The sequence below is a fragment of the Populus alba genome, chromosome 18 (genome assembly GCF_005239225.2).
Source record: "Populus alba chromosome 18, ASM523922v2, whole genome shotgun sequence".
In the NCBI taxonomy this organism is placed as follows: Eukaryota; Viridiplantae; Streptophyta; class Magnoliopsida; order Malpighiales; family Salicaceae; genus Populus; species Populus alba.
Window position 1 is genome coordinate 9,555,674 of NC_133301.1, and position 25,471 is coordinate 9,581,144.

At 35.1% G+C, this 25,471-nt stretch overlaps 3 protein-coding genes and 2 pseudogenes across 3 annotated transcripts; 3 read left to right on the forward strand and 2 right to left on the reverse strand.

Moving 5' to 3' along the window:
• The first annotated feature begins 2,914 nt into the window (after positions 1-2,914).
• Positions 2,915-8,387, forward strand: LOC118050661 (uncharacterized). The gene is made up of 3 exons (XM_073406082.1): positions 2,915-3,760; positions 4,004-4,087; positions 7,694-8,387. The coding sequence occupies exons 1-3, from the start codon at positions 2,939-2,941 to the stop codon at positions 8,270-8,272; spliced, it is 1,485 nt and encodes a 494-aa protein (XP_073262183.1). The 5' UTR covers positions 2,915-2,938; the 3' UTR covers positions 8,273-8,387.
• Positions 8,388-11,425: 3,038 nt separating this feature from the next.
• LOC118050673 (FRIGIDA-like protein 4a) lies at positions 11,426-13,918 on the reverse strand. The gene is made up of 3 exons (XM_035061090.2): positions 13,773-13,918; positions 12,365-12,540; positions 11,426-12,290 (listed from the first exon to the last, which is right to left on the reverse strand). The coding sequence occupies exons 1-3, from the start codon at positions 13,843-13,845 to the stop codon at positions 11,715-11,717; spliced, it is 825 nt and encodes a 274-aa protein (XP_034916981.1). The 5' UTR covers positions 13,846-13,918; the 3' UTR covers positions 11,426-11,714.
• Positions 13,919-15,365: 1,447 nt separating this feature from the next.
• Positions 15,366-16,083, forward strand: LOC118050660 (equilibrative nucleotide transporter 8-like; annotated as a pseudogene).
• A 3,896-nt stretch (positions 16,084-19,979) lies between these two features.
• LOC118050659 (uncharacterized) lies at positions 19,980-22,348 on the forward strand. Its single transcript, XM_073406166.1, has 4 exons — positions 19,980-20,077; positions 20,283-20,366; positions 21,696-21,995; positions 22,340-22,348. The coding sequence occupies exons 1-4, from the start codon at positions 19,985-19,987 to the stop codon at positions 22,346-22,348; spliced, it is 486 nt and encodes a 161-aa protein (XP_073262267.1). The 5' UTR covers positions 19,980-19,984.
• A 2,085-nt stretch (positions 22,349-24,433) lies between these two features.
• On the reverse strand, positions 24,434-25,162 carry LOC140954934 (uncharacterized; annotated as a pseudogene).
• Between the last annotated feature and the right edge of the window lie 309 nt (positions 25,163-25,471).

The following is a 25,471-nucleotide window of genomic DNA, read 5'->3' on the forward strand; positions in this document are numbered from 1 at the left end:
AAAAGCAGGTCCCTTTATGCAAAAGCATGTGGAAAAAATGCACATCCCTTTTATACAAAAGAAATACTTTTATCCCTCGATAAAGTGTTCAGTGTTCACATGTCAAAAGTCAAGACAAATATAGAATGAAAAAGGAAAAGATTGAAAATATTATTTTTTATATGTGTAGACTAACCCCCCTTACTTGATATTTATATATTAGTTGAATTAGTTAAACCCCCCTACTTGATATTTCATGTATTTTGAAGATAATACTGGTGTTATTGTGAACCCCAAAGGAAAAATGAAGGCTCAGCAATTACCGGTCCAATTGGAAAGGAGTGTGCTGATCTTTGGTCTAAGATTGCAAGTGCAACTAATGCTAAGAGCTTTTATTTGTTTGTTCCTTTTCTTTGAGAATCATACTTTCGTTAAGTCTTATATATTTTTGCAAGGTTAATTTTAGTTGTGTTTTTATTATTTTAACTAAATTTTATTTGGAGCTTTATATGTAGTAATGAACTCTATGGATTTTGTATAAAAAAAAAAAAACAGGGCTCCGCCCCGAACCCCAGGAGAGGGCGCTGTCTCCTACAAATATATCTACTAAAGTAAGAAATAAGATTTTCCCTTTTGGTTTTTTTGTAAAACCTACTCTTTAAAAATATTTTTTTCTTCTATCATTTATTAAGATCCACTATTTTATCTTTATTAATACTAGAGAAGCACCATGGGATTTTAATTATCTCTTCTCAGCAACATCGGGTTTTAGCTTAGATTTTAAAAAAAAATTTAAATAAAAAATCACAAGAGTGCAAAACCATCACGATCAAGTAAGAATTTTCAAGCTCTAACTTAGCTTTACAACCAGGATTAGTAACAGTTTAGCTCCGCCGTTCACGAAAAGTGTTAGTAGTCCGGTACTAATGAGCTTGCTGACTGGCCCTCACGCCAGGTGTTTCTTATCTGGATCGTGCCGAGCAGTAGATATCTGCAGCCTGGTCGTCCTACTTCACCAAAATTCAAACTGGTCATTTTCTATCTATATAAAAAGACAACTCCGCCAGCTGTATTCTTTACAACTTTCGGTGGCAAGACTAGCCCCAATCTTTATGTCTCCCTAACTAGAGTGCTTTTAGCAATTATCAAACCCAAAACACGAGAAAAACATTTCTACCGTAATTCGCGATACAGTCAATAACATTCACAGTTTATAACAACTCTTTATAAACAGTGGTGAAAGCAGAGGAAGACACTAACTAGTCGACCAGTCCTCCATCACGTCCTCATCTCCAGAACTACCAGGTAAGTCTCTTCTCTTCCCCGGTCTTACAATTTCAATCACTTAACACTGTGCACTTTGGATTTTAATTAACTCATCACTGTACACGCACAATACTTGTCTATTCAAATTCTTAACAAACTGGCATCAGTTGTTTGCGCTAATAAAATTTATATTAACTTGATATATTTATGTATATAATTTATTAATTTATATAATACTGTTAGAAAATATATTAAAAGTCATAAAACATTATTTTATTTGTAAATACAATACACAAACCCTTAGTTATTGTTGGACCTGGTTATAAAAGAATGCCTTAATTGGAATTTGACCTGTTTTTTTATTATTTAAAAATATTTTTGAAAAAAATTAAATTTTTTTAAATTAATATTTTTTGTTAGTATTTTAAGATCATTTTAATATAATAGTATCAAAAATAATTTTTTTAAAATAAAAAAAACATTATTTTCAAAGTAAAAAACATTTTAAAAAATAATCCTCAACCATATTTTCAAACATAACCGATCAACAAGAATTAACAACTTGATTTTTACTTGAATTTAAACATTTATATATATGCTCCTAAATAATTGTATTGAGAAAAATTATGTAGCTAATGTACGTTTTCTCTCACTAATACTTTAATTAGCTTATCCCTTGCATTCATGTTTTCAATGAATTCTTTAGTTTGCTTGGCCAAATAACAATACATGTAATTACCAATTTACCACTGATACAACCGCAGCAAAGTTAAGTCACTCAAGAAGAGATGGAGCACTCAACCGACATTATACAATCTTCCAGCACGTTGCAACTCTCAATGCAAGTACATAAGGAGCTTGAACGATGGAAGGCAGTTAAATTCCCAGTTCCGATTGCAGATTATGGTTTTTCTGAGCCAAATAAAATACTGGAGAAGGAGGTTTATACCTATGCAAAGGAAGACAACTTCAATGCCTTGTTTGGTCTCTTGTCCGATAAACTGGAACATGTTTCATCACAGGAAGTGCTCAATATCATTTTCAAACATGTTGCTGCCTCTGGAAATTCACTGCTTCATGTGGCAGCAAGCCATGGAAGCGAAGATGTGACACACCTACTGTGTCATCACTTCCCCCTCCTAATCACCAGGAAAAATTTCCTGGGTGATAATGCGCTACATCTGGCTGCCAGGGCTCGACGGTTTGACACGATTCAAAATCTCGTCAACCATGTGAAAATTGATCCTCATAAAACACTTGAACTTGCTAGCTTGCTGAGGATGAAGAATAATAAAGGAAACACCCCTTTGCATGATGCAGTCATCAAGGGTTGCCAAGAGGTGGCCTGTTTCCTCCTTAATGAAGACCTAGAAGTTTCCTACCACAAGAACAAGGAAGACAAGTCTCCCTTGTACTTGGCAGTAGAGAGTTGCGATGAGGACATGATTGCTTCTTTTATAGAAGCTATGACGGAAAGAAATTTAGGTAATTACATGTTTTCATCATTTCGACGTGAAAAATAACATGTTACACTTATAATTATTGGTCTCATTAAAACTGATTCTTCATAATTTCATTTTATGTATAGCATAAAATTCAAGTTATTTCCATGCATTTTGTATTTTTTGTATTGATTATCTAATTTTTAAATTGTGCTGCACTAGAAAAACTAGCGGTCGGCAAGCCGGATATAATGCTTCCCGAGGACATAAAAGGGGGAAATCTCCTTCATCTTGCAGCATCAATGGGCTTCCTTTCTGGAGCAAGACGCCTGGTTAGTCGATGTCCTGTTGCCGCATCACAAAGAAACGACGAAGGCAACTTACCCATCCATGTTGCATGCCAGAAGGGCCATCTTGAAGTAGTACGCGAACTACTTATTTTTTGGCTCGATCCAATGGATTTTCTCAACGAAAAAGGACAGAATATTCTTCAGGTTGCAGTGGAAAGTGGACAGATGAAAATAGTGGATGAAATATTGAGAAATCGAGATCTGGAAGCTCTTATAAATGAGAAAGATTACGATGGAAACACCCCTCTGCATGATGCAGCATCCATGGGCTTCCTTTCTGTAGCAAGACTCCTGGTTAGTCGATGTCATGTTGCCGCATCACAAAGAAACGAAGAAGGCAACTTACCCATCCATGTTGCATGCCAGAAGGGCCATCTTGAAGTAATACGCGAACTACTTACTAATTGGCGCGATCCAACGGATTTTCTCAACAAAAAAGGACACAATATTCTTCACGTTACAGCGGGGAGTGGACAGATGAAAATAGTGGATGAAATATTGGGAAATCGAGATCTGGAAGCACTTATAAATGAGAAAGATTACGATGGAAATACACCTTTGCACTTGGCTGCAATGTATGGCCGTCCTAAGATAGTGCGGGCACTAGTGAGTGACAAGCGGGTGGATAAAAGGATTGTTAATAATGAAAAGTTGAAACCATCTGCTGTTGTTGAGAAATTATTGCAAGGCGGACGCTTTGAAGCACCAAATTCAGATGGAATGGTATGCTTGTATGCTGAGACTTTTCGAAAAACTGACCTTATGGTGCTAATTAATGGGCTTGCAATTGCTCTTGAACATCACGGGGGATCATACTCCAAATCAATCATCATATATACTTGCAAAAAATGATAATGAAAAGGACAACCTTTAACATTACAAAAACTGAATGCAAGAAAATACATTCAAATTCAGTTTCGAATGTATACTTACAAATTAATATTGTCTTTGCTTGTTCTTGCTCAGAAAAAGTTAATTGATACCAAGCATGAGGATGATGCTGCGAGAGGTGTATGGAACAAATCGCAGGAAGTAGAAGTTCTCAAAATGGTAAGATTTTCAGTTTCACCAACTTTCTTTCTTGTAAGTCTTGGCATGTGCCTAAGTCCTAGCATCACAAAGGGTTTTCATTGCTTCATCATATATCTTAATTTTAACATTATCAATTCTAGCAACTTGGATTTTATTTGCCTTTGACCATCTTCTTGCTTGATAGCATCTTCAGACTTGTGAAATTTAGATGTCCAAGCCTCAGGTGCCAAAGCCATTCTTCACTGTTGGTGATGGCACTCAAACACCTTGTTGCATCATACTGGATGTTCAAAGGAAATATCTTATTCTTGGACATTTTCACGTAGGCCATTAATCTCCAATTGTTGTCTCTAATTGTCAAATGACAATTCTTCGAGTAAAAAGTATATCCTCTCTTCAAAAGTTGACCTAAGCTGATCAGGTTCTGCTTTATGGCTGGGACATAATAGACATTGGTGATGTAGCTAGAATCGCCGTTCTTCAACTTGATTGGGATGCTGCCTTTACCTTTGAATGGAACCTTTGTGGTATCTCCAAAAGTAACTAGACCTTGCTTGGTCTCATCTAGATCACCAAATAACTCTCGGTAGCCGCACATATGATTGCTGACTCCAGTATCTAGATACCATGTATTTTCCTGTTTCTCGCCAAGTTCTTGTTGGACAAGAAATGCAGCTTCTTCTTTGTCATCCTTCTCTGCATAGTTGGCTTGCTCACGTATCTCCAACAGAGTTTTCCTTCTGCATTCAGTGCTATAGTGCCCAAATTGATTGCAATTATAACATTGGATATTCCTCTTGTCATGGTTATTGTAACCGCCCCCTCTTCCTCTGGGATTGAATGCTTGTTGTCCTCGATCTCCTCTAATGGTGTTTCTGCCACCTCTTCCTCTAAAGCTTGTATTCCAAGAACCTCTTCCTTAGAATCTCTGGAATCCTCCTCTGGATTGTTGACTTCCTGCTTGAGTGGTATATCCATTTGTTGAAGTCTCCCCTTGCTCATATTTGTCCTTGAGAGACAGCTTTGCTTGTAAAGCATGCTCAATTGCCTTATCTCCATTTCCCTTTACAATCTTCTGCTCATGAGCTTGCAAAGAACTCATAAGTTCATCAACTGTCAACTTGTCCACTTCTTTAGATTCTTCAATTGCGACAACAACAAAATCGAATTTTGGATCTAGCGATCTCAAAATTTTCTCAGTAATTCGAGAATCGACGATGGCTTCTTCATTTCTCCTCATCTGGTTGACTATCACCATAATCCTTGTGTGATAATCAGAAATAGACTCCGAGTACTTCATTTGCAATAACTCAAATTCACCTCGCAAAGATTGAAGATGAATCTTCTTAATTCTGTCAGCACCTTTGTATTTCTGTTGGAGAGCCTCCCATATATCATGTGATGTTTCAGCGGAAGCTATGATCTCGAATGTGTCTTCATCAAGACCCTGATAGATGATGGTCTTTGCTTTGTTGTCTTTCTTTCTGTTGACTTTAAGAGCTTGCTTTTGTGCCTCTTATAAAGCATCTTCTCTTTCTTTGGACTCTGATTCATCATAACCAATTTGTACAATATCCAAACACTCTTGTGACCCAAGGAATGCCTTCAATCTAATGCACCAACTATCATAGTTGTCTTTGGTCAGCTTTGGAATGAGTGTATGTGTACCTTCTGTAGTCATTTTGCTCTTTGAATGACTATATCACCTTTCTTGGAGCCGAATTTAGCCAAACAGACATTGTAGATCGATCCGGAATGGTCCAAATAGCAGGGAACCGGTCTGACTTTGTTGAACTCGGGTCAGAAAATGGGTGAACCGGTCAAAAAAATAATTTTGTACGGCGGGCGGTTCGCTAGGTTGAACCAGGAATATTCGGGGAATATTTTGGGGAATATTCTCTCGGTGCGGAGGACGGCTCGGCTTGTGGCTCGGCTTGCGGCGCGGCTCGGGCTCGGCGTAAACGGCTCGGCGCGGCTCAAATATGGCGCGTGTGGACGACACTCGTCGTCTACCTCTGGCGCGCGTGGATGCGCGTGGGATACAGTCACCGGATCTTCAGGCGGCGCGTGTGGATCACCGCGGACTCCGATAAGTCTGATTCTTGCGACAGTGAGTTCGTATTGATGAGCTCTTCACTGTGGAATGATCAAAACTTGTTTTTGACAACTTTGAAAATTCAGATATACCCCAAAACACTTCTATTTTCTCACGAACGGGGCTCTGATACTAATTGTTGGTGGGAGAAACCACTGGTGGTGGCTTTGAAACACTCAGAGGGGATAAAACACAAAGTTTTATTACAAAAACACAAGCTTACAACTAATTAACAAAAGCTTAACAGTACACGCCCTCTCTCTCTCTATTCTCTTTCTAGTGTTGCTCTCAATTCTCTCCACACACATTAACAGAAGCTGGGCACTCTATTTATACACGAAATCAAAAACTAGAAAATTCAACCTTCAAGTGTGAAGGCGGCTGGCGGCTGCGGCTGGTGGCTGGCGGCTGGTGGTTGGTTGCCTTCCTTGACCTTCTGGGAGCTTCTGGATTGAGTTTAATATTCAACACTTTGCTCCCATCTTTCATGGTAAATTACAGGACCACCTCCCATAACCAATGCCTCGTTACCTTTTGACATTGTTTTCTACTTTCAAAACCTATCATTCTCCAATAAAATTATAGTTGCATCATTTAAACCTAAAGTTATCCTTTTAACTAGTATTTTGCAATGACAATAAAAATATTAATATTGTATTCCACTCTAGATCTAGAATCTCAAATAGAGTTATTTATACCAAATCTACCTCTTTATGCCATGTTCCTCCCATGACAATCATAATTTTATTTCCTAGATTACCTTCCATCACCAATGCCTCGTTACCTTTCAAAACCTTTTATTCTATCTAGTAAGATTAAACCTAAAGTTATCCTTTTAACTAGTATTGTTTGCACCAATGGCTTGTAGAATGAGGTTTCGCTCTTTTTCCTCAATTTTTTTTTTCTAATATTGACTACTTGTGTTGTCAACCTTTTAACTCTTGTGTATACCCATTCCTTCATCCATCCTCAAGAGTACAAATCTAACTTCAAAAGAAAACGATTAGTCATGGGTCTAGAGCATAAATACTCTCTAGTTTTTTCCATATGCCAATAAGCTTCTAGTAATGGCATTATACTCCACAATCCAGCTTCTAGTACGTAATTGCATATATAGGAACAATCAATACTCATTTAAAAAGATTTTTTAATTTTCAAAACCTCAGTCACATTTAATTCTTTTATATTCATCAATACCAGAGGGTTTCGTCCACGTAAGAAGCTAATCAGGTGATTGAAGTAAATACATTCTAGTCTAGCAAAAACTTTCACATCCACATTCTGTCCATGTTGCAACTTTATAGAAAAGGGAATGATAGATTTCTTTTAATTACCTAAAATTTGATTAATCCAAAGTGGAAATAAAGTTCTTTACTTGCTCAAAAATATGGAATGCCTCGCTGATCTACTAAATATATTGCGATGAGTTACTTCTTCGTTATTATGGGATATTAAGATAACATTGTCATGATGCTTTATATAATTAATTTGTTTACCATATATTTTCTAATTAACATTTTGTTGTTCAGCGTGAGGTATTAAAAGTTTTGGTGGAGGAAGATGATAAGAATGAGTTTGGCATCAATCTTATCTTTGATTCACCAAGAACGACGTTAACGACGGAGGAACGGAACAGAGGGGTAGGGAATCTTCTCGTGGTGGCAGTACTGGTAGCTGGAGTAACCTTCGCTGGTGCTATCACTGTGCCTGGATCAGGTTCTGATCTTAGCAGTGGTACTTCAAAATATCTGATGAGAGCTTATATTTTTTTTGACATGCTAGCTATGAATTTCTCCCTCATCGCCGCTATAATCCTTTGTCGGATATCATTAGGTCGTACCGGTAATGTAAGAATAAGCATGGACATGGCGACATATTGTATCATATGTGGCCTTTCCTTCATGGGTTTAGCATATACATTCATCCTGGCAATCACGGTGCAAGAACGTACTGGATTTTTCATAACCATCATCACATTCCAATCCTCTTTTTATTATTGGCAAGTACTTTGTTACTCTAGATTGATGCTTTCATCTGGATTTTCAGTAATGTCTGTCCTGCTTGCAAATCCCATTAAATTCCTTATAATTTTTATGGGTGGAGGATAGGATCACATCCAGTTCAAACTGGAGGGTATTTAAATCTCATGTAATTTGTATCTCTTGTAACAAATAGATAAGCTCTTTCTCCTCTCTCTTGTAACGACTTTGGTTATATATAAAGCAGAACATGCATGTCTCTGGTGTGTGTTTTCAGAGTTCTTTCATATTGCAGGGTACTTGACTTTCGAATTCTTAGCACTAGATAGTTTGACAACAACTAATCACGTGCGTTTTTGATAAAATTTAAAAATGAAAAAAAGAAAAATCAATTATTTAGAAAAAAAAATAGTAATTGAAGGAATGAGGATGAAAATTAAAAATAAAAAAAATAAATTTTATTTTTAATTGAAGGGTGAAATTGAAAAGAAAATTCAATTTAACAAAAGGACTCAAAATAAAACTATCAAAAGAATGAGGACTAAATTGAAAAAAAAACATAAATATATCACAAATTGAGATTGAAAATAAAATTAAAAATAACTCAAAATTTCACAAAAATGACCAAAAAAAAATTAATAAATCAAAATAATAAATAATAAATTTGACATCTCAATAAATTAGATGACAACTTTGAAATTTCGCATGGCCAACACGATTTTTAAGAGGAGGAAAGAGTAAAGTGAAATGAGAAGAAAAAAAAGTCACAAACATCACACCGCCACCCCAATAACACCATGTGCCGTTCTTAAAGGAAGAGTATGTTGTAGTGCTTCCAATGACATGGTAAAAACTAATGTTTGATCGTTGAGAGATGCCACTTGAGTGGAGCTAGCGCCGCTTATACGCTCGCACAAGCATTACATAGGCTAGTCGTTTTTTGTTTTTAAATAATATTTTCTATTTATTAAAATACTAATTTTTCCTTCAACTAACCTAATAATAATGAAAAAACTAGTGTAAAAATACTAAAAAGCACTTGGACATCAGTTTATAATTTTTTACATGTAAACATATTTTAATTATTTTACTATGATTTCAAAATACAAAAACACTTATTAATTTGACTTGATAATAATAAATGAAACTTGTGAAAGTATCTTAAATAACTGGTTCAAATTCTTTTACGAGAAAAGCAAAACTATCATTAATACTTTGTTTTAATAAATAGTACTTATTAATCTACATGAACAGTGTTTTTCCAAACAGTATTAGATTTGGTTGATGACCACAAGATGCGATTGTTTTGTTTTGGAAACTCAATAAACTATATATTTTATTTATTTATCAGCCTCTATAAACTAATAATTAATTATTATATTATTTTGCATGCATGCATAAAGAAATACCCGAGTAAATCGGCATAGACATGACATTCGAAGGCCGTAGAATTCAACAAGGAAGAGGACATGTAAGGACTCATGATTAATGTTCTTGCGAAAGTTGGGATTTATGAAAAGATCTTTATTTGTGATAGATATGTGATTTAAAAAAATACATTTAAAAAAAGTTATAAATTATATTATATTTTAATTAAAAATTTTAAAAGAATTTTTAGTAATATATATATATTAATTAACTAAATACGTTTTCAAATACATGACTATATTAAAATGTAACCCAACTATATAAACAATTTGAGCCACTTCTTTCCTTAAAAGGCCACTTTGTTGATGGTGATTACAGCACCCTAGAAGGACAGAAAAGAGATCAAGGCCAACCAAAAGAATAAGAATAGAATTAGAAATAAAAACAAATTAGATGATGAAAATGAAAGGAAAATTTAATTTCACTATAGAATCAAAAACTAAAAATAGGAATTAAAAAAATATGGACCAAATTTTAAAAATAAAATAAAAGGACAACTTGTAATTTTTTATTGAATGAGAAAATTGAAAACAATTTTACATTTTAAAAAAAGATCTAAAACAAAAACTTAGTAATAAAAAAAGATTCGAATTTGAAATAATACTAAAACAAGGAGACAACTATGAAATTTGAAATGACTAGCATGAATTTTAAAGAAAAGAGAGGAAAAATATGAAAAAAATAAAATAAAAAAATAACGCTAACGACACACCACCAAGAATGAGAATACATGTGTTAATTACCCTTGCAAGAAAAGAATTCTAAGATACATCGATCGCCACCGTGGAAGGGTGGGTTGGCCGCTAGAAAAGGTTGCATATGCTGCCAAAGCTGTTGTATCTTTTTAACTATACTCATTAATTTTAGTCTCTCATATTTATTTCATAATCAAATTTGGTCCCTTAAACCCTAATTGCTTTAAATCAACTCAATTTAAACATATTTTGATAAAATTGAACATCAATCAAGCACTAGACCTTTGTCTTCATATTATGGACCATTATATCTAAGAATAAAAACTATCAAGACAATTTTCAAAAAATATATGGAAAAACCAAATTAAAATAAAAAATAACTACAACTAAAATTAGAAACTAGTCCTCAATGGGACAAAATTAAAGGTGTTCACAAGTTTTTAAGGATTTAATTTTATTTCCAAAAGCCTTAATTGCTCTAAACTAATAAAATGAAATATTTTATCGTAAAATTAAACATTAACTGATCACTTGGAAGTGTGTACCCAAATTATGTTGAAATTATTATTATGTGGACATGTAATACTTAGAATATGACTACTTCCAAATATTCTTATTAGAGTGCTTATTATTAAAGGATATCATAAGACTTGTCTCCTAAGAAACAGTACAAAAACAAGTGCTTGGTCAACTTTATTTGAGCTCATTTTAGTTTTGATTGAGCTAATCAATGAAAGCCTAAATGGTGTTATTGATTACCATATGTAGTTATTTGTTTATGTAGAGAATTAGATGATGAATAACCATTTTATAGAACATCTAATACAAGTTTCTCCATTGGTCTGAATGTTTGTGAGTTATTTTCAGACCTCGTGGCCAAAAGAATGATGTCTATCAATTACAAGGACTAGATAATTGTTACCCATTATAGCCATGTTCTTACTAAATTGGATTTTTAGCATGATTACTAAATTGTTGTGATTTTAACAAGTTAGTCCTATTAATTAACATGTTCCTTGTTATTCATTTCTTCCTTCTTAAAAAAGTGCAAGCAGCAAATGAAATTGGTTTGATTAACCAAAATTTAGCAAAAAAACAAGCATAGGCACCCAATGGCGACTCCAATCAAGGAAAGAAGTGGAAAGAATACAATGCTCCATAGCCAAACCATTTAAAACTCACAGCACGGAAATCACATCCAGCTTGAGCTCCATATAAAGGTAATCAGCGTTACAGGCATGGGCATCATATCCAGTCATGAGATAAGACCAAAAAAAACTTTTATACGGGAAAGGGAGATGAAGCGGGCGGGTCCCAAAATTAGAGGGCCACATCCAGAAATCACAGAGACCAAATAAAAATAAGAATCTTAACACCTGGCTAGGTTCCTCCCATCTTATTGAGTGTAGGATGAAGGTTGGTAAGTAACGGGTGCAGCAGAGCCGTAATCATATGCCCCATAACTGGTCTGGTTTCCATAAGAACCACTGCCACGGAAACCGGCGGCACTCATGTTCTCCGCTGGCTGTGAGTAGAGTTGTTGAGGAACTGCACTGGGGCTTTGAGAGTGATGGTAGGTAGGGTTGTTGAGAGATTGCAGAAGGGCTTTGAGCGTGGGAGATACCATAAGTTGATGCATACGGGGCTGCTGCAGGGCCCTCGTAGACACTCTGACTAGGGTAGTGGAATGGCCCAGAATATCTTCTAGCCGGGCTATGCTGTGCAGGGGGAGGAGCATTCCTGCGGCTGAAAGAGGAATAATTGTTTGAAAATTTGGCAGCTTTGGCTTGTCGATAAGGAGTAGGTCCACTGTCCCGGCCACCACCTGAACCATGGCCTCGCTTGTTTTGAGACTTGGTAGCAGTGGCAGCTGACGTACCCCTCTTCCTCTCTGCTTTGGTTTTTTCAAGCAGAGAAGCCCGTTTTCTCAAGCTGTCAAGGGAAAATTCTGATTCAAGCTTATGATCTTCCACACATTTGATGATTGCTTTAATAGAATTCAACTCCAAGGTACTTGACTCATCCTGCCAAAAAATTAATAAGACTCAAATATTTCATGTCATTAGAATTACACAATGTAGATAGAGATTAGACACACCGTTGCAGCTACACTATAATTGCCATTCTTCAAGACAGTAGTTGTGATCTTCTTGGAATTCTTAAGATATGACTTGAGTAGAGATACAGGAGAAAATCTTTTCGTCAAACCAGATTCAGAAGCAAAATATACAGCCTCTATCTCTTTCCCATTCTTCACCAATTCATCAATTATATCTGCAAAACAATTTATGATTGAAAAACGTTTAACACCATAAACACTTGTTTGAACTCTCAGCTAAACTAAGTACAGACATATACACAGTGATAAGTCATATCTTGAAACCAGTACTAGGGCTCAGACACTACTTAACTACCTCTCATGAGGGGAGGAATGAGGCAGGTTTGGTCCATATGAACTAAGAAATAAGCAAGAAAGATATTCTGTCAACTAACCTTAAATGATGATTAGGATTACTCCTGGGAATACAGAAAACTTTTTGAGAGATTGACCAAATCAGTCATTGTTATTATCTGAAGTCACAACACAGATAAACTCTGCCTACCAAAATAAGAGGTTTGCTAACAAAGTTGCATGCACAATTTAAAGGGGATCCAGCCCCTGTTGGAATGGCAAACCAATAAAATTAACAGACTTTTTTTTTCTTTGACAAATGGTTGATGAGAACCATTGAACACTTAAAGAGTCTAGTTCAATTAAGCGTACAAAGAACATTCTTCAGAAAAGGAAATAAGCAGTTCTATGCACAATGGTGTAAGCAAAACCAGTTCAACTCTCGCATGTCATTTATACATTTATTTGTCAGGGCAGTATAGCATTGTTTCCATCACCTTGGTAAAGTCTGTTTTATTTAAATAAATTATCACTTCCCAGGTGATATCAATGCATTGTCCACGCTGGCTTTCAAAAGCATCAGCCTGGAAACATTATGCAAATACCCAGTTAACTTAACAAGGCCACACCAAGCAGATGTAGTAGTACCAGGATAGGACCTTGCATTATTTGTAAATGTCAAAAACATCAGAAACAATTTCTAGTGGAACAAAAATGCAATAATGCAGGTAATTTTAAAATGATTTTGAACATAGGCACTTCAACTCTTAGAGCATTAGCCTCGGGTTCTTTAGAAACAGAATAAAGCGTTTTTGGCATAATTTACATGGCATTTGGAGATACTAAAGCTGTGTCCTTTCAGATTCACAGTATCATTTCTATTAATCATACAAAGAGAGATTATTATGTCCTTTGATGCCAACTAATTATGCAATGATCTCATTTACAACAATGAATCTCACAAACAAAAAGGTATAGAACAGAAGGCAACACCCAAAAGTACAAAATAGTAGCGAGTTGAACAGAAAAACCTGGCAACAAATGTCACTGACATTCTTGTGAACTGACCACACAGAACAGCAATTACCACTGATCAAATTAACATCCTATTTACCTCCCATTTTCTCTCCAAAACCAATAGCAGCTGCAAGCTTCGCCATATCCCTCCTTGATGCATTCTCTACCATAAGCTTCCTCAAGAACTCCTCATCAAACCTCTACTTCAGCCCAAATCCCAACACCATTTGCAAAAACATTACCGCCTCCAACTAAAGCTCATCCAACGCATTCAGCAAAGCTAGAATCCCTTATTCTAGAGACATTGTATCAAGAAAACTTATTGCAAAATAAAAGGCCAACAACACAATGTGAGTCGTTTTTTTCTCACCATTGAAGTTATTTATTTGTAATAGATTATTTTAAGTTTTACATTAAATTACTTTGATGAATTGATTTTTATGCTGTTATTCGGGCAGTCTTATTTTCAGAAATTTTTAGTTTTATTTAGATTTAATAATTATATTATTGTAATTAGGTTAGTATAATGCAAAAAAACAATTATATTATTGTAAAACTATAATATTTCATTTTCTTATCTTAATTTTGTTTATCAAATTACTATTCTAGGTTGCGTGATTTGTGGCATGATACCCCTATATATGCAATGAATAGAGCCAACTTTGATGACATAGCATTGAGAAAAACTTTTAGACTGAAACATAAAGGGTAATTACGCTAAGTTTCAAGAATTTTTGACATTATATGGTTTTAAAAGGTGCTCACAGTCTAGGTCTCAAAAAAAAAAAAAAAAACTCATGATTTGATGAGCATGCACACTTGAGGAGCACTTTTCTTGGAGAACCATGCAAATAGCCTAATAAGAGCATTTCTATATATTTAATTATTAATTTGGTTTTTATTTATGAGACTTTTTTTACATTCTATTTATTATATAGGAAAAACAGTTTTGATGTGAATATGCTTCAATAGAGTTAAAAGCAAACAACATAGTGGTCAATGGTAAGACACTATGTTATACGAGGAAACTCATATAAGGAAAGGGTACATGGTCAATGGTAAGTTCTTATTATGATAAAGCATATTGTCTCTTACAAATTATGAGTTAAAAGCAAACAACATAGTGGTCAAGGAATCATTTTCACCTGGTGGAGAGAATTTGATGAAGATAAATAGCATCCTAAGGAGACTGTCTTTTCTTTTCAGGGCCAAAGTTATAGATTTACTTCCAGGAATTTAGATCAAGGCACAAATCTTCACTGTTTTGCTTAGACAAATTATTCAGAATAAGAAATCATTTCCAGCAATAGGATGTTTTCACTTTTTCCATCATTGCCAGCAAGTACTTTCTTGGCACAACATAACTTCTGGAAAGATTTGAACAGTTTCCATGCCTTGTGGAGCATCAAGTGATTCAGAATTTCATGAGTTTTGAGATTGAAGGGGACTAGAGCCTCAATAAATCCATCAGAAACCAACCCTATTGCCTTTATCAGTCATGCTTCCCAGAAGTTGGTTTTACACTGTATAATTCTTAGCATATTTTTAGGAGAAAGATGTAAAATACATGTTTGTTGTCTTGCTTGAACTTTATTTTGCATGTAAGAAGCAGGTGAGTGAAAGCAAGTATTCTGTGGTGAAGCAGATATTGTTAGACAGCTTAAAGAATCATACTCAGTTCCCCTGACTACATCAATTGCTTGTAGCAGGTGTTCTCATTTCCATCTTGAGGATCATTACAAAGGCATCGCTCCCTCAGAACCCTCAACGTCTCCGAACAAGTGCTCACTTCTACTTTATAGTTAGCGCCATCATTCTGCTGTGTTGCGCTCTCTCTTCCAATTTGTTATACAAACTACCAGTTATGGAACAGCGTTACAAACTTGCTCCTGATGATTCACTGTTTCCAAAACCAAAATTTCGGGCTGTAGCAAGAAAAATCCGATGGCCAGCTTTTGGTGTTCTCATGATTTATATCGTGACTTTGTCGCTATTTCCTGGTTTCATAGCAGAAGATCTCTCGTCCAAGTTACTAAAAGATTGGCATCCCGTTTTGCTGATAACAATATACAATGTTGCAGACTTCACAGGGAAATCTTTAACCGCAATATATGTTCTGCAGAGCATTAAGAAGGCAACATGGGGTTGCATTCTCAGGCTTGTGTTATATCCTCTCTTTGCAGCTTGTCTCAATGGACCCAAGTGGCTGAAAACTGAAGTACCCGTGGCAATTCTAACTTTCATGCTCGGAGGGACTAATGGCTATCTGACAAGTGTTCTCATGATCCTTGATCCCATGGAAGTATCAGTTTCAGAAGCAGAGTTATCTGCAATTGCAATGGTTGTGTTCCTAGCCAGGAATAGGGTTGGTTGGTGGATCAGTTATTGGCTGGTTTTGGATCATTTGAGCCTTTTTTGGTCTCTCGAGCAAGTTGGGAACAGATTATATTCACAAGTAAAATTCAAGAACAAAGGTAACTGGAGGTTGGCACTAGGAATAATCGATGGCAATTCCCATTGCATGATATGAATTTAGAGCTATCAGTCTTTAGTTTCCCAATCAGCAGCCGATTTCCTGTTCTGAATGAAAGTATCCTTATCCTTTGTGTATTGAAGAAGATAAGATTACTCTTCTTACCCTTTCTTAAAGCACAGGTTTAACCCTCCAAATATCCACATTTGCAGTCAAAGGCTGAGTTGCAAACATAGCTTTTCTGTCATAGAGCCCCAATACTTGATGTGAAGGCATAGGACTTTCTGTCATAGAGCCCCCTGTTACTGTATAGAAATTTTAACACGCATAGGACTTGCTAAGTTTGAACAGAAATCAGCTTGTTAAAGTATTGAATACAGGGGAAGATAGAAAATGATAATTTAACGATTTAATCTATCCAGGCTTTATCAATTTCCTTGATTCCTTCAATAATTAAAGGTGAAGCATAAACCCTAAATAAAATTGAAGAGGCAATACAGAACATGCTAAACGCATTGTTATTGTATCTAAAGCATTTGTATTAGGTGGTTTGGTACCCTTACACTAGGATAGAGTTTTTCCTGGCTTTATTCTAAACTAGGCTATGAGCTTTGTACAATTCTAAAAGCCAAATAATAGATTTGATATAAAAATTATGGGACCACATCAAGATTCTATCCTCAAAACATGGTCGAAAGAATCTTGCGCATGGAACAAACATTTTATATATGTTCAATCTTGCATATGGAACACACCAGGAGGAACGAACTGGGGAAAACAAAAGCAAACGCAGAGAGGACGAACGAACGAAAAAAACCCAGGAAAAACAGAGACGACCGGACATAGAGGAGACACAGATAATACACAGAGAACACTGGGCCAAAGACCACAAACAAAAACACAGACGCAAGAACAGAGATAATACAGAGAAGACGAGCAAAAACAGAAGGCCACAGGAGAACGAAACACACGCAGAACACGGGACGGACAGGAAGAAACCGATCAGAGAAAAGCAAGAACAGAGGTGAAAGCTTGATTTTGACTTGAATTTAAAAATTTATATATATGCTCCTAAATAATTGTGTCATAACCCAATTTTTGACCATTTTATTTTTTATTATTTTATTTATTGAAAAGGATAAAAAATTGATGAAAAAATAATAATGATGATGAGAAAACAAGTAAAATAAAATAAATGAAGAATGAATTAATATTTGGGTTAAGGGCATCATGGTTAGAAGTTTTGGGGTTTAATCAAACTTTAAAATTAATCCAATCAAGGGCTTAATGGAAGAATTGATAAGTTTTGAGACTTAATTGAGCTTGGAATTAAATTAATTAATCCAATTAAAGGTTTAATTGGAGAATTGATAAGTTTTGAGACTTAATTAAGCTTGAAAATTAATTTAATTAATCCAATCAAGGGTTTAATTGGAGAATTGATAAGTTTTTGGACTTAATTGGCTTGGAATTAATTTAATTAATGAAACCCGGGGACTTAATTGAAGAAATATCAAAGTTTGGGGTTTAATTGTGGTCTAAATTGCAAACATTAAAATCCAAGGACCAGCTTGAAAATGGCGCGGAAATGAAAGGATCCAATTAAAGTTTATCCAGGGACTTATTTACAAAAATTTCAAAACTTCAAGGACCAGATCATAAATAGCATTTGATGGGAAAACGAAGCCGTTTCTTGGACAAAATTGTTCACTGTCTTCTTCCTCCGTTTCATCGGTTTCCAGCCAACGCTTAAGTTCCAGCATTGAAGGCACTTAAAGGGCCGGTTACAGGGCATTTAGGAGGCTGGCCGTTACCACCGATTTTGGCCTTATAAAAGGAGAAGGAGTCGCAGCCAACAGGGGGGGATTTTTGGACTGAAACCGGGGGAAAAACTGGGGAGAAAACAGGGCAGAACCGAAAGAAAAAAACCACAAACGGCAGAAACCAAACCCAGGGAGGAGGAACCACAGAACCGGGGACACTAAAGGAAAAGAAAAGGAGCAGACGTTCGTTCCCTTGGTTTCTTCTCAAAGAAACAGAGAGGTGAACGAACCCGAACAGAGGAAGAACGCAGAAAAAAAGCAGGAGACCTTGAGAAGACAGAAACAAAGAGAAGTGTTGGCCAGCCAACGCACGAGCACCAGCCTTGTCTCGGGTTACACCACCTCTTGAACAGACGAACACAAAGAAAATCGGAGAGCACAAACGAGGAGAGAGCAAACACAGTAGAGAGAGAGAGAGATCAGAGAAGATGAAGGAGCCCGTAAAGGTAAAGAAAAGAGAGCAGAGAGAAGGAAGACTACAGGAACACCAAGAGGGGAACAGAAAAGAGGAATAGAACCGACCGCCCTCAACTTCGTCTTCACCTTCCGGAGCAGCGTCTTCAGGAGCAGCAGATCACTGGTAAGTCTTCTCTTCTCTCCCATGCATTTTAATTCACTGCTACAGTAGCAGTGAATTATAATTCACTTGCTACTATAGCAAGTGAATTGTAATACCCAGCCGGGTCACTGGTCTAGACCAGTGACCCAACCGAATCAGCTGGGTCCAGCCCAGCCCATGTGGGCTGAGCTGGGCCCCAGCCCCAAAAAATTATGTTGGGCCGGGCCAGGTCCAGCCCAACAAAAATAATATAAAAAAAATAAAAAACAGAAAATAAATAAAAAAAATTAAAAAATGTGGATGCATGAATAAAAATAATGTAAATTTACTGGTTTATTCATTGATGCCAGAGTCAGGAATAAAAATATCGGTCTAAATTTTTATTACTTTTATTCGTTGTATTTTTATTTTATTTAGCTAGAAAAAATAAAATATGTGCATGCTTAAAAATAATTTTTTTTTTAATTTAATTATCGGCGCTAGAGTAGGGAATTAAAAAATATATTGATCTAATTTTTGTCGTAGCTACGAATTTTTACCAATGCCAGAGTTGGAATTATTCGAGCTCAAATATTCACTGGCGCCAGAGTCAGGAATATTATAAACAAATCATCACAGCATAAATCAATAAATATTTAGCAATTTAAGACAACACCAACAATGCAGTCTGCCTTAGGCAGAACGTTTAAGGGGTGATAATATCTTCCCTTTTACGTAACCAATCCCGAGTCATAGAATCTCTGTTGACCAGTTAGGGTTCCTAGTGACCATAATACTAGGTGGCGACTCCTGAAACGAGACCTTTTCCCCTAAAAGAACCGGATGCCAGAAATCTGTTCTTTTTCCATATATAATTCATTTGAAGAATTAATTTTTTTTTAGGGTCGCTGCGATGTCGGGTGCGACAGAATGGCGACTCCACTGGGGACTTAGGATTAAGCTTTGTCTTTTGTCTTATTATTGCTATTATTTATTTATTTATTTATTTATTTTTTTGTTGTACTTATTTGTTTATTTTTCCTGCATTTACTGCTTTAGCATGCATCCTTGTTTATGTTGCCATGCATCACTTTGAGAGCACACACTTTGCAACCTAGGATAAGTGGGAAAGTAACGGTACCCCAATGGCTTTAGCCTGGGTAAGACTCGTGAAACCATCCAACTCTCGCTTGATTGTTTACTTGGAAGTGGTTGATATGCCAAACTGATATTACCCAGGGCCTCTATCTTCACACTACTTGTAAGCCTCATATCGACCTTTCATGGACGATCACTGAGCATGCGAGAGACCCTTTGAAACTAGATAATGACCAACCCCTTGATGCACTCAGTAATTAGGATCTTCCAATTAGGTTGTCACCCCGTGAAGGGCAAGTTCACATTTCATACGCATTTTTTTTTTATTTTTTATTATTGCTTTAGCATTTTTGCATAATTGCATGCGGGTGGATAAAATGATTGTTAATAATGAAAAGTTGAAACCATCTGGTGTTGTTGTGAAATTATTGCAAGGCGGACGCTTTAAAGCTCCAAAGTCAGATGGAATGGTATGCTTATATGCTGAGCCTTTTCGAAAAACTGACCTTATGGTGCCAATTAATGGGCTTGCAATTGCTCATATATACTTGCAAAACATGATAATGAAAAGGACAACCTTTAACATTACAAAAACTGATTTCAAGAAAATACATTCAAATTCAGTTTCGAATGTATACTTACAAATTACTACTGTCTTTGCATGTCCTTGATCAGAGCAAGCGAATCGATACCAAGCATGAGGATGATGCTGCGAGAGGTGTATGGAACAAATCGCAGGAAGCAGAAGTTCGCAAAATGGTAAAATTTTAGGTTTCACAAACTTTCTATCTTTTAAGTCTTGGCATGTGACTAACATCACAAAGGGTTTTCATTGCTCCATCATATATCTTAATTTTAACATTATCAATTCTAGCAACTTAGATTTTATTATCATTTATGAGCGCTATAGAATCTTCATCATATTCTTTGTAAGTATCAAAACATTCTTTCTTTAAATAAATATGAAAGGAACATGCAAAATCTACAATCCATGAATTTTTCAAAACCTTTTTACATTTATGATCCATGAGAGCATCCCTATACTTCGTATGATTTAGCTTTAATTCTTCTAAGTCGGCTTTCATCTTCTCACAATGATACTAAACATGGCCTTTCCATTGAAAATAAATATATTTCTCATCATTACAATCCACTCTAGGTCTAGAATCTCAAATAGAGTTTTTTATACCAAATCTACCTCCTAATGCCATGTTCCTCCCATGACAATCATAATTTTATTTCCTAGATTACCTTCCATCACCAATGCCTCGTTACCTTTCAAAACCTTTTATTCTATCCAGTAAGATTAAACCTAAAGTTATCCTTTTAACTAGTATTGTTTGCACCAATGGCTTTGTAGAATGAGGTTTCGCTCTTTATCCTCAATTTTTTTTTTCTAATATTGACTAGTTGTGTTGTCAACCTTTTAACTCTTGTGTGTACCCATTCCTTCATCCATCCTCAAGAGTACAAATCTAACTTCAAAAGAAAACGATTGGTCATGGGTCGTATAGAGAGATAAAGAAGAATCAAGCTTCTAATGGCATTATACTCCACAATCCAGCTTCTAGTAATTGCATAGGAACAATCAATACTCATTTAAAAAGATTTTTTAATTGTCAAAAACCTATAGAATAAAAGAAAACATATAAAAAATTTCTTTCATGATCTCTTAAAAATCCATCAATACCAGAGGGTTTTGGTTAGCCATTTAAAGAACCATTCACATTTCACTTTAGGTGGCATCCAAGACAAATTATATTCTAGTTGCTTTGGTCCACGTAAGAAGCTAATCAGGTGATTGAAGTAAATATATTCTAGTATAGCAAAAACTTTCACATCCACATTGTGTCCATGTTGCAACTTTATAGAAAAGGGAATGATAGATTTCTTTTAATTACCTCAAATTTGATTAATCCAAAATGGAAATAAAGTTCTTTACTTGCTCAAAAATATGGAATGCCTCGCTGATCTACTAAATAGCGATGAATTACTTCTTCGTTATTATGGGATATTAAGCTAACATTGTCATGATGCTTTATATAATTTGTATAACATATATTTTCTAATTAACACTTTGTTGTTCAGCGTAAGGTATTTAAAGTTTTGGTGGAGGCAGATGATAAGACTGAGTGTGATTTACCAAGAACGACGTTAACGACGGAGCAACTGAACAGAGGGGTATGGAATCTTCTCGTGGTGTCAGTACTGGTAGCTGGAGTAACCTTCGCTGGTGCTATCACTGTGCCTGGATCAGGTTCTGATCCTAGCAGTGATTGGTCAAAATATCTGATGAGTTTATATATTTGTTTTGACATGCTAGCTATGAATTTCTCCCTCATCGCTGCTATAATCCTTTGTCAGATATCATTAGGTCGTGCCAGTGATGTAACATCAAGCATGAAGATAGCGACATGTTGTAATTTTTACTCCCTTCTCTACATGAGTTTAGCATTTACATTCATCCTGGCAATGACGCGGCAAGAACACACTAGATCTTTCATAATCATCATCACATCCCAAGTCTGTTTTGTTCTTATCCAATATTTTTTGTCCTTTAGATTGATAGTTTCAAGTGCAAAATCAGCATTTTGTCTTCTTTTGTAATTTGTATCTCTTGTAAGAAATAGATATTAAGCTCTTTCTCTTCTCTCTTGTAACGACTTTGGTTATATAGAGAGCAGAACATACATGTCACTGGTGTGTCTCTTCAGAGTTCTTCCATGTTGCAGGGTACTTGACTATCGAATTCTTAGCACTAAATAGTTTGACAACAACTAATCGCGTGCGTTTTTGATAAATATAGTATGTACTAGTCGTGGACCTGAGCTATGATGTGGGGTTGGATTCGTTTTCTTTCATATAAAACATAATGTTCTAAAGCATAGAGAAAAATGAATGATAGACCAGTTATAGACTAGACTAAATAGATTTGTTTTATTTTAATTAAATAATAAAAAAAATAAATTAACAATGAACTAGAGTATATAGAACAAATTAAGAAAAAATGATCATGATAACTTGAAAAAAATATTATTTCAAAGAGAATAAATAATGTGACTCAATTCCCGACCCATTGAATATAAAATAAAGAAATTGGATAATAAAATAGGATAATTCTCAACTAATCAAATGTTAAAATTTTAAAAAAAAAAAATCAATTATACAGAAAGATAAAAAAAAATAATTGAAGAAATGAGAATCAAAATTAAAATCAAAAATAAATTTTATTTTTGATTGAAGGGTGAAATTTAAAACAAAAATCAATTTAACAAAAGGACTCAAAAAAATAAAACTATCAAAAGAATGAGGACTAAATTGAAAAAAGCATAATATATAACAAATTAAGATAATAAAATTAAAAATAACTCAAAATTTCATAAAATGACCAAGAATAAAATTAAAAAATCAAGAATAAATAATGAATTTGACATCTCAATAAATTAAAGGACAACTTTAAAATTTCGCATGCCCAATATAATTTTCAAGGAAAAAAAAAGAAACTTGAATGAGAAAAGAAGATCACCAACATCACACCGCTATCCTCATAACACCACGTGTTGTCCTTAAAAAAACAATATATTGCAGTACTTTCAATGACACAACAAAAACTAGTTTTTGGTTGCTGAGAAATGCCACCCAAATGGAGCTAGCGCCACCCATTACACGGGCATGGAGCTGTTAATATAACATACTCTTCTTCTTCTTCTTCTTCTTCTTTTTCCGATCTCTAGGGTGTTTTCTAAAATGCTAGGGAAAAAAAATAAAATAATGGTTGAAGTTAAAAAAAATAATTAACAAATAATGGCTTAACAATGATACACAAAAATAGATTAAATATCGTAATTACGATATAACAAGAAAAAGGAAAATTTTTTATTTGCATAATTATAAAATAGTTTCGTTATAATTCAAGGAATGAAATACTTTTATTAAACAATAAAAAAAGAAACAAGAAGAAGTGATGACTAAAAATTAGTTTTCACTGCTCCTAATTAAACAAGTGGTAGTGATTACTAAATCCATAGCCCAACGCTATGCAACAAGTTAAATGAAAAAAAAATATTAGCTAATAAAATTGTCCGAATATTGCAATTGTGCTTTAAAAAAGTTAAAAATCTTTGTGACAAAGTCAGATAAGCTGATAACATTTAATTAAATGATTAAAAAAAAACGGTAAATAGATTATAGATTGAATCAAATAAAAAAAAAAATTTTAATGAGAACTTATAATAAACATCAACAAAAAAAGTATAAGAGCTTGGTTCCAAGTAAACCTAATATGGAAGATTGAAACCAGAGAAAAAATAAATTAATAATGAGTTAAAGCATATAAAACAAATTAAAAAAAATTATAATAACCTGAAAAATATATTATTTTTTAAAAAAATAAATGATGTGACTCAATTCTCGACTCATAAAAACATGAGATTAAATAAAACAAATAGTCTAATTCCCCACCAATTAAATGTTATAAGTTAAAAAACAAAATAACAATTGAAAGCATGAGAATTAAATTAAAATAAAAAATAATTTTTTTATTGAAATGTGAAATTGAAAAGAAAATTCAATTAAAAAAATCAGAAAATAAACTATAAAAAGAGTAAAGATTAAATTGAAAAAAATATCAAAGTTTGCGGGCTGATTTGGGTTCAAATTGTAAGGAATTAAAGTCCAAAGATCAAAGTGAAAATTCAGGGGTTACTATAGGGAGCTTAATTGATTTTTCCAAAGATAATTTTGAAATAATAAAAAGTTGAAAATTTAATTAAGGACTGAATTGAAATATTCAGAAACTAAGGACTGTTTTGTAAAAGACGCTAAAATCCAGGGGTCCAATTACAATTTATCCAGGGGGCGAAATTAAAAAACAAATGGAAGGAATTTCCTGATTAAGGGGCTTGATTGTGAAATCTCGACACTTCAGTGACCAAACCGACAGAAAATCAACGGCGCCATTTCCAGACGAGCTGTTCATCTTCCTCAACGCCTCAGCTGCCCACGATGCAATACGTTACTGAAACGTATGGCATCCTCTGGCTATAAAGCCAGAGGAAGAAAGGCCTCCAGGAGGAAGGGGGAGGACGAAGAGGACGAAGACCAGGGGACTGAGAGCAAACCGAGAGAACCAGAGGACGAACGGAGAGAACGAAAAGAACAGAGAAAATCCACGAACAGAACACAACAACAGGGGAACAAAACACACAGAACACACACCAGGAGGAGCGAACTGAGGACGAACTGGGGGGGGGGAAAGCAGGGGGAAAACAAGCAAACGCAGAGAGGACGAACGAACGAAAAAAACCCAGGAAAAACAAAGACGACCGGACACAGAGGAGACGCAGATAATACACAGAGAACACTGGACCAAAGACCACAAACAAAAACACAGACGCAAGAACAAAGATAATACAGAGAAGACGAGCAAAAACAGAAGGCCACAGGAGAACGAAACACACGCAGAACAGGGGACGGACAGGAAGAAACCGATCAGAGAAAAGCAAGAACAAAGGTGAGAGCAGAGGAAGCAAGTAACTAGTCGACCAGTCCTCCATCACATATTCATCTCCAGAACTACATGTAGAGGTGAGTATTTTCAGTTTAATTTTTACTTAAAAAACCAACCAAACTGAATTTTTATTTATTTTTAATTTAAAAATAAAACCAAACCGCCAGTTCAAAGCAACTTATTTCGATTCGGTTAATTAAGGGAAAAAATTAAAAAAAAAACCAATAATCCAATTTTGTTTCATGAGAAGAGCAAGCTGATGCCAACAACAACAAAGTAAAAAAGATGAATGATAAATTGATTAGTCTAAATGGCAAGAATTCCAGCCATGTCCAAGTGCAAAATAATGATCCTA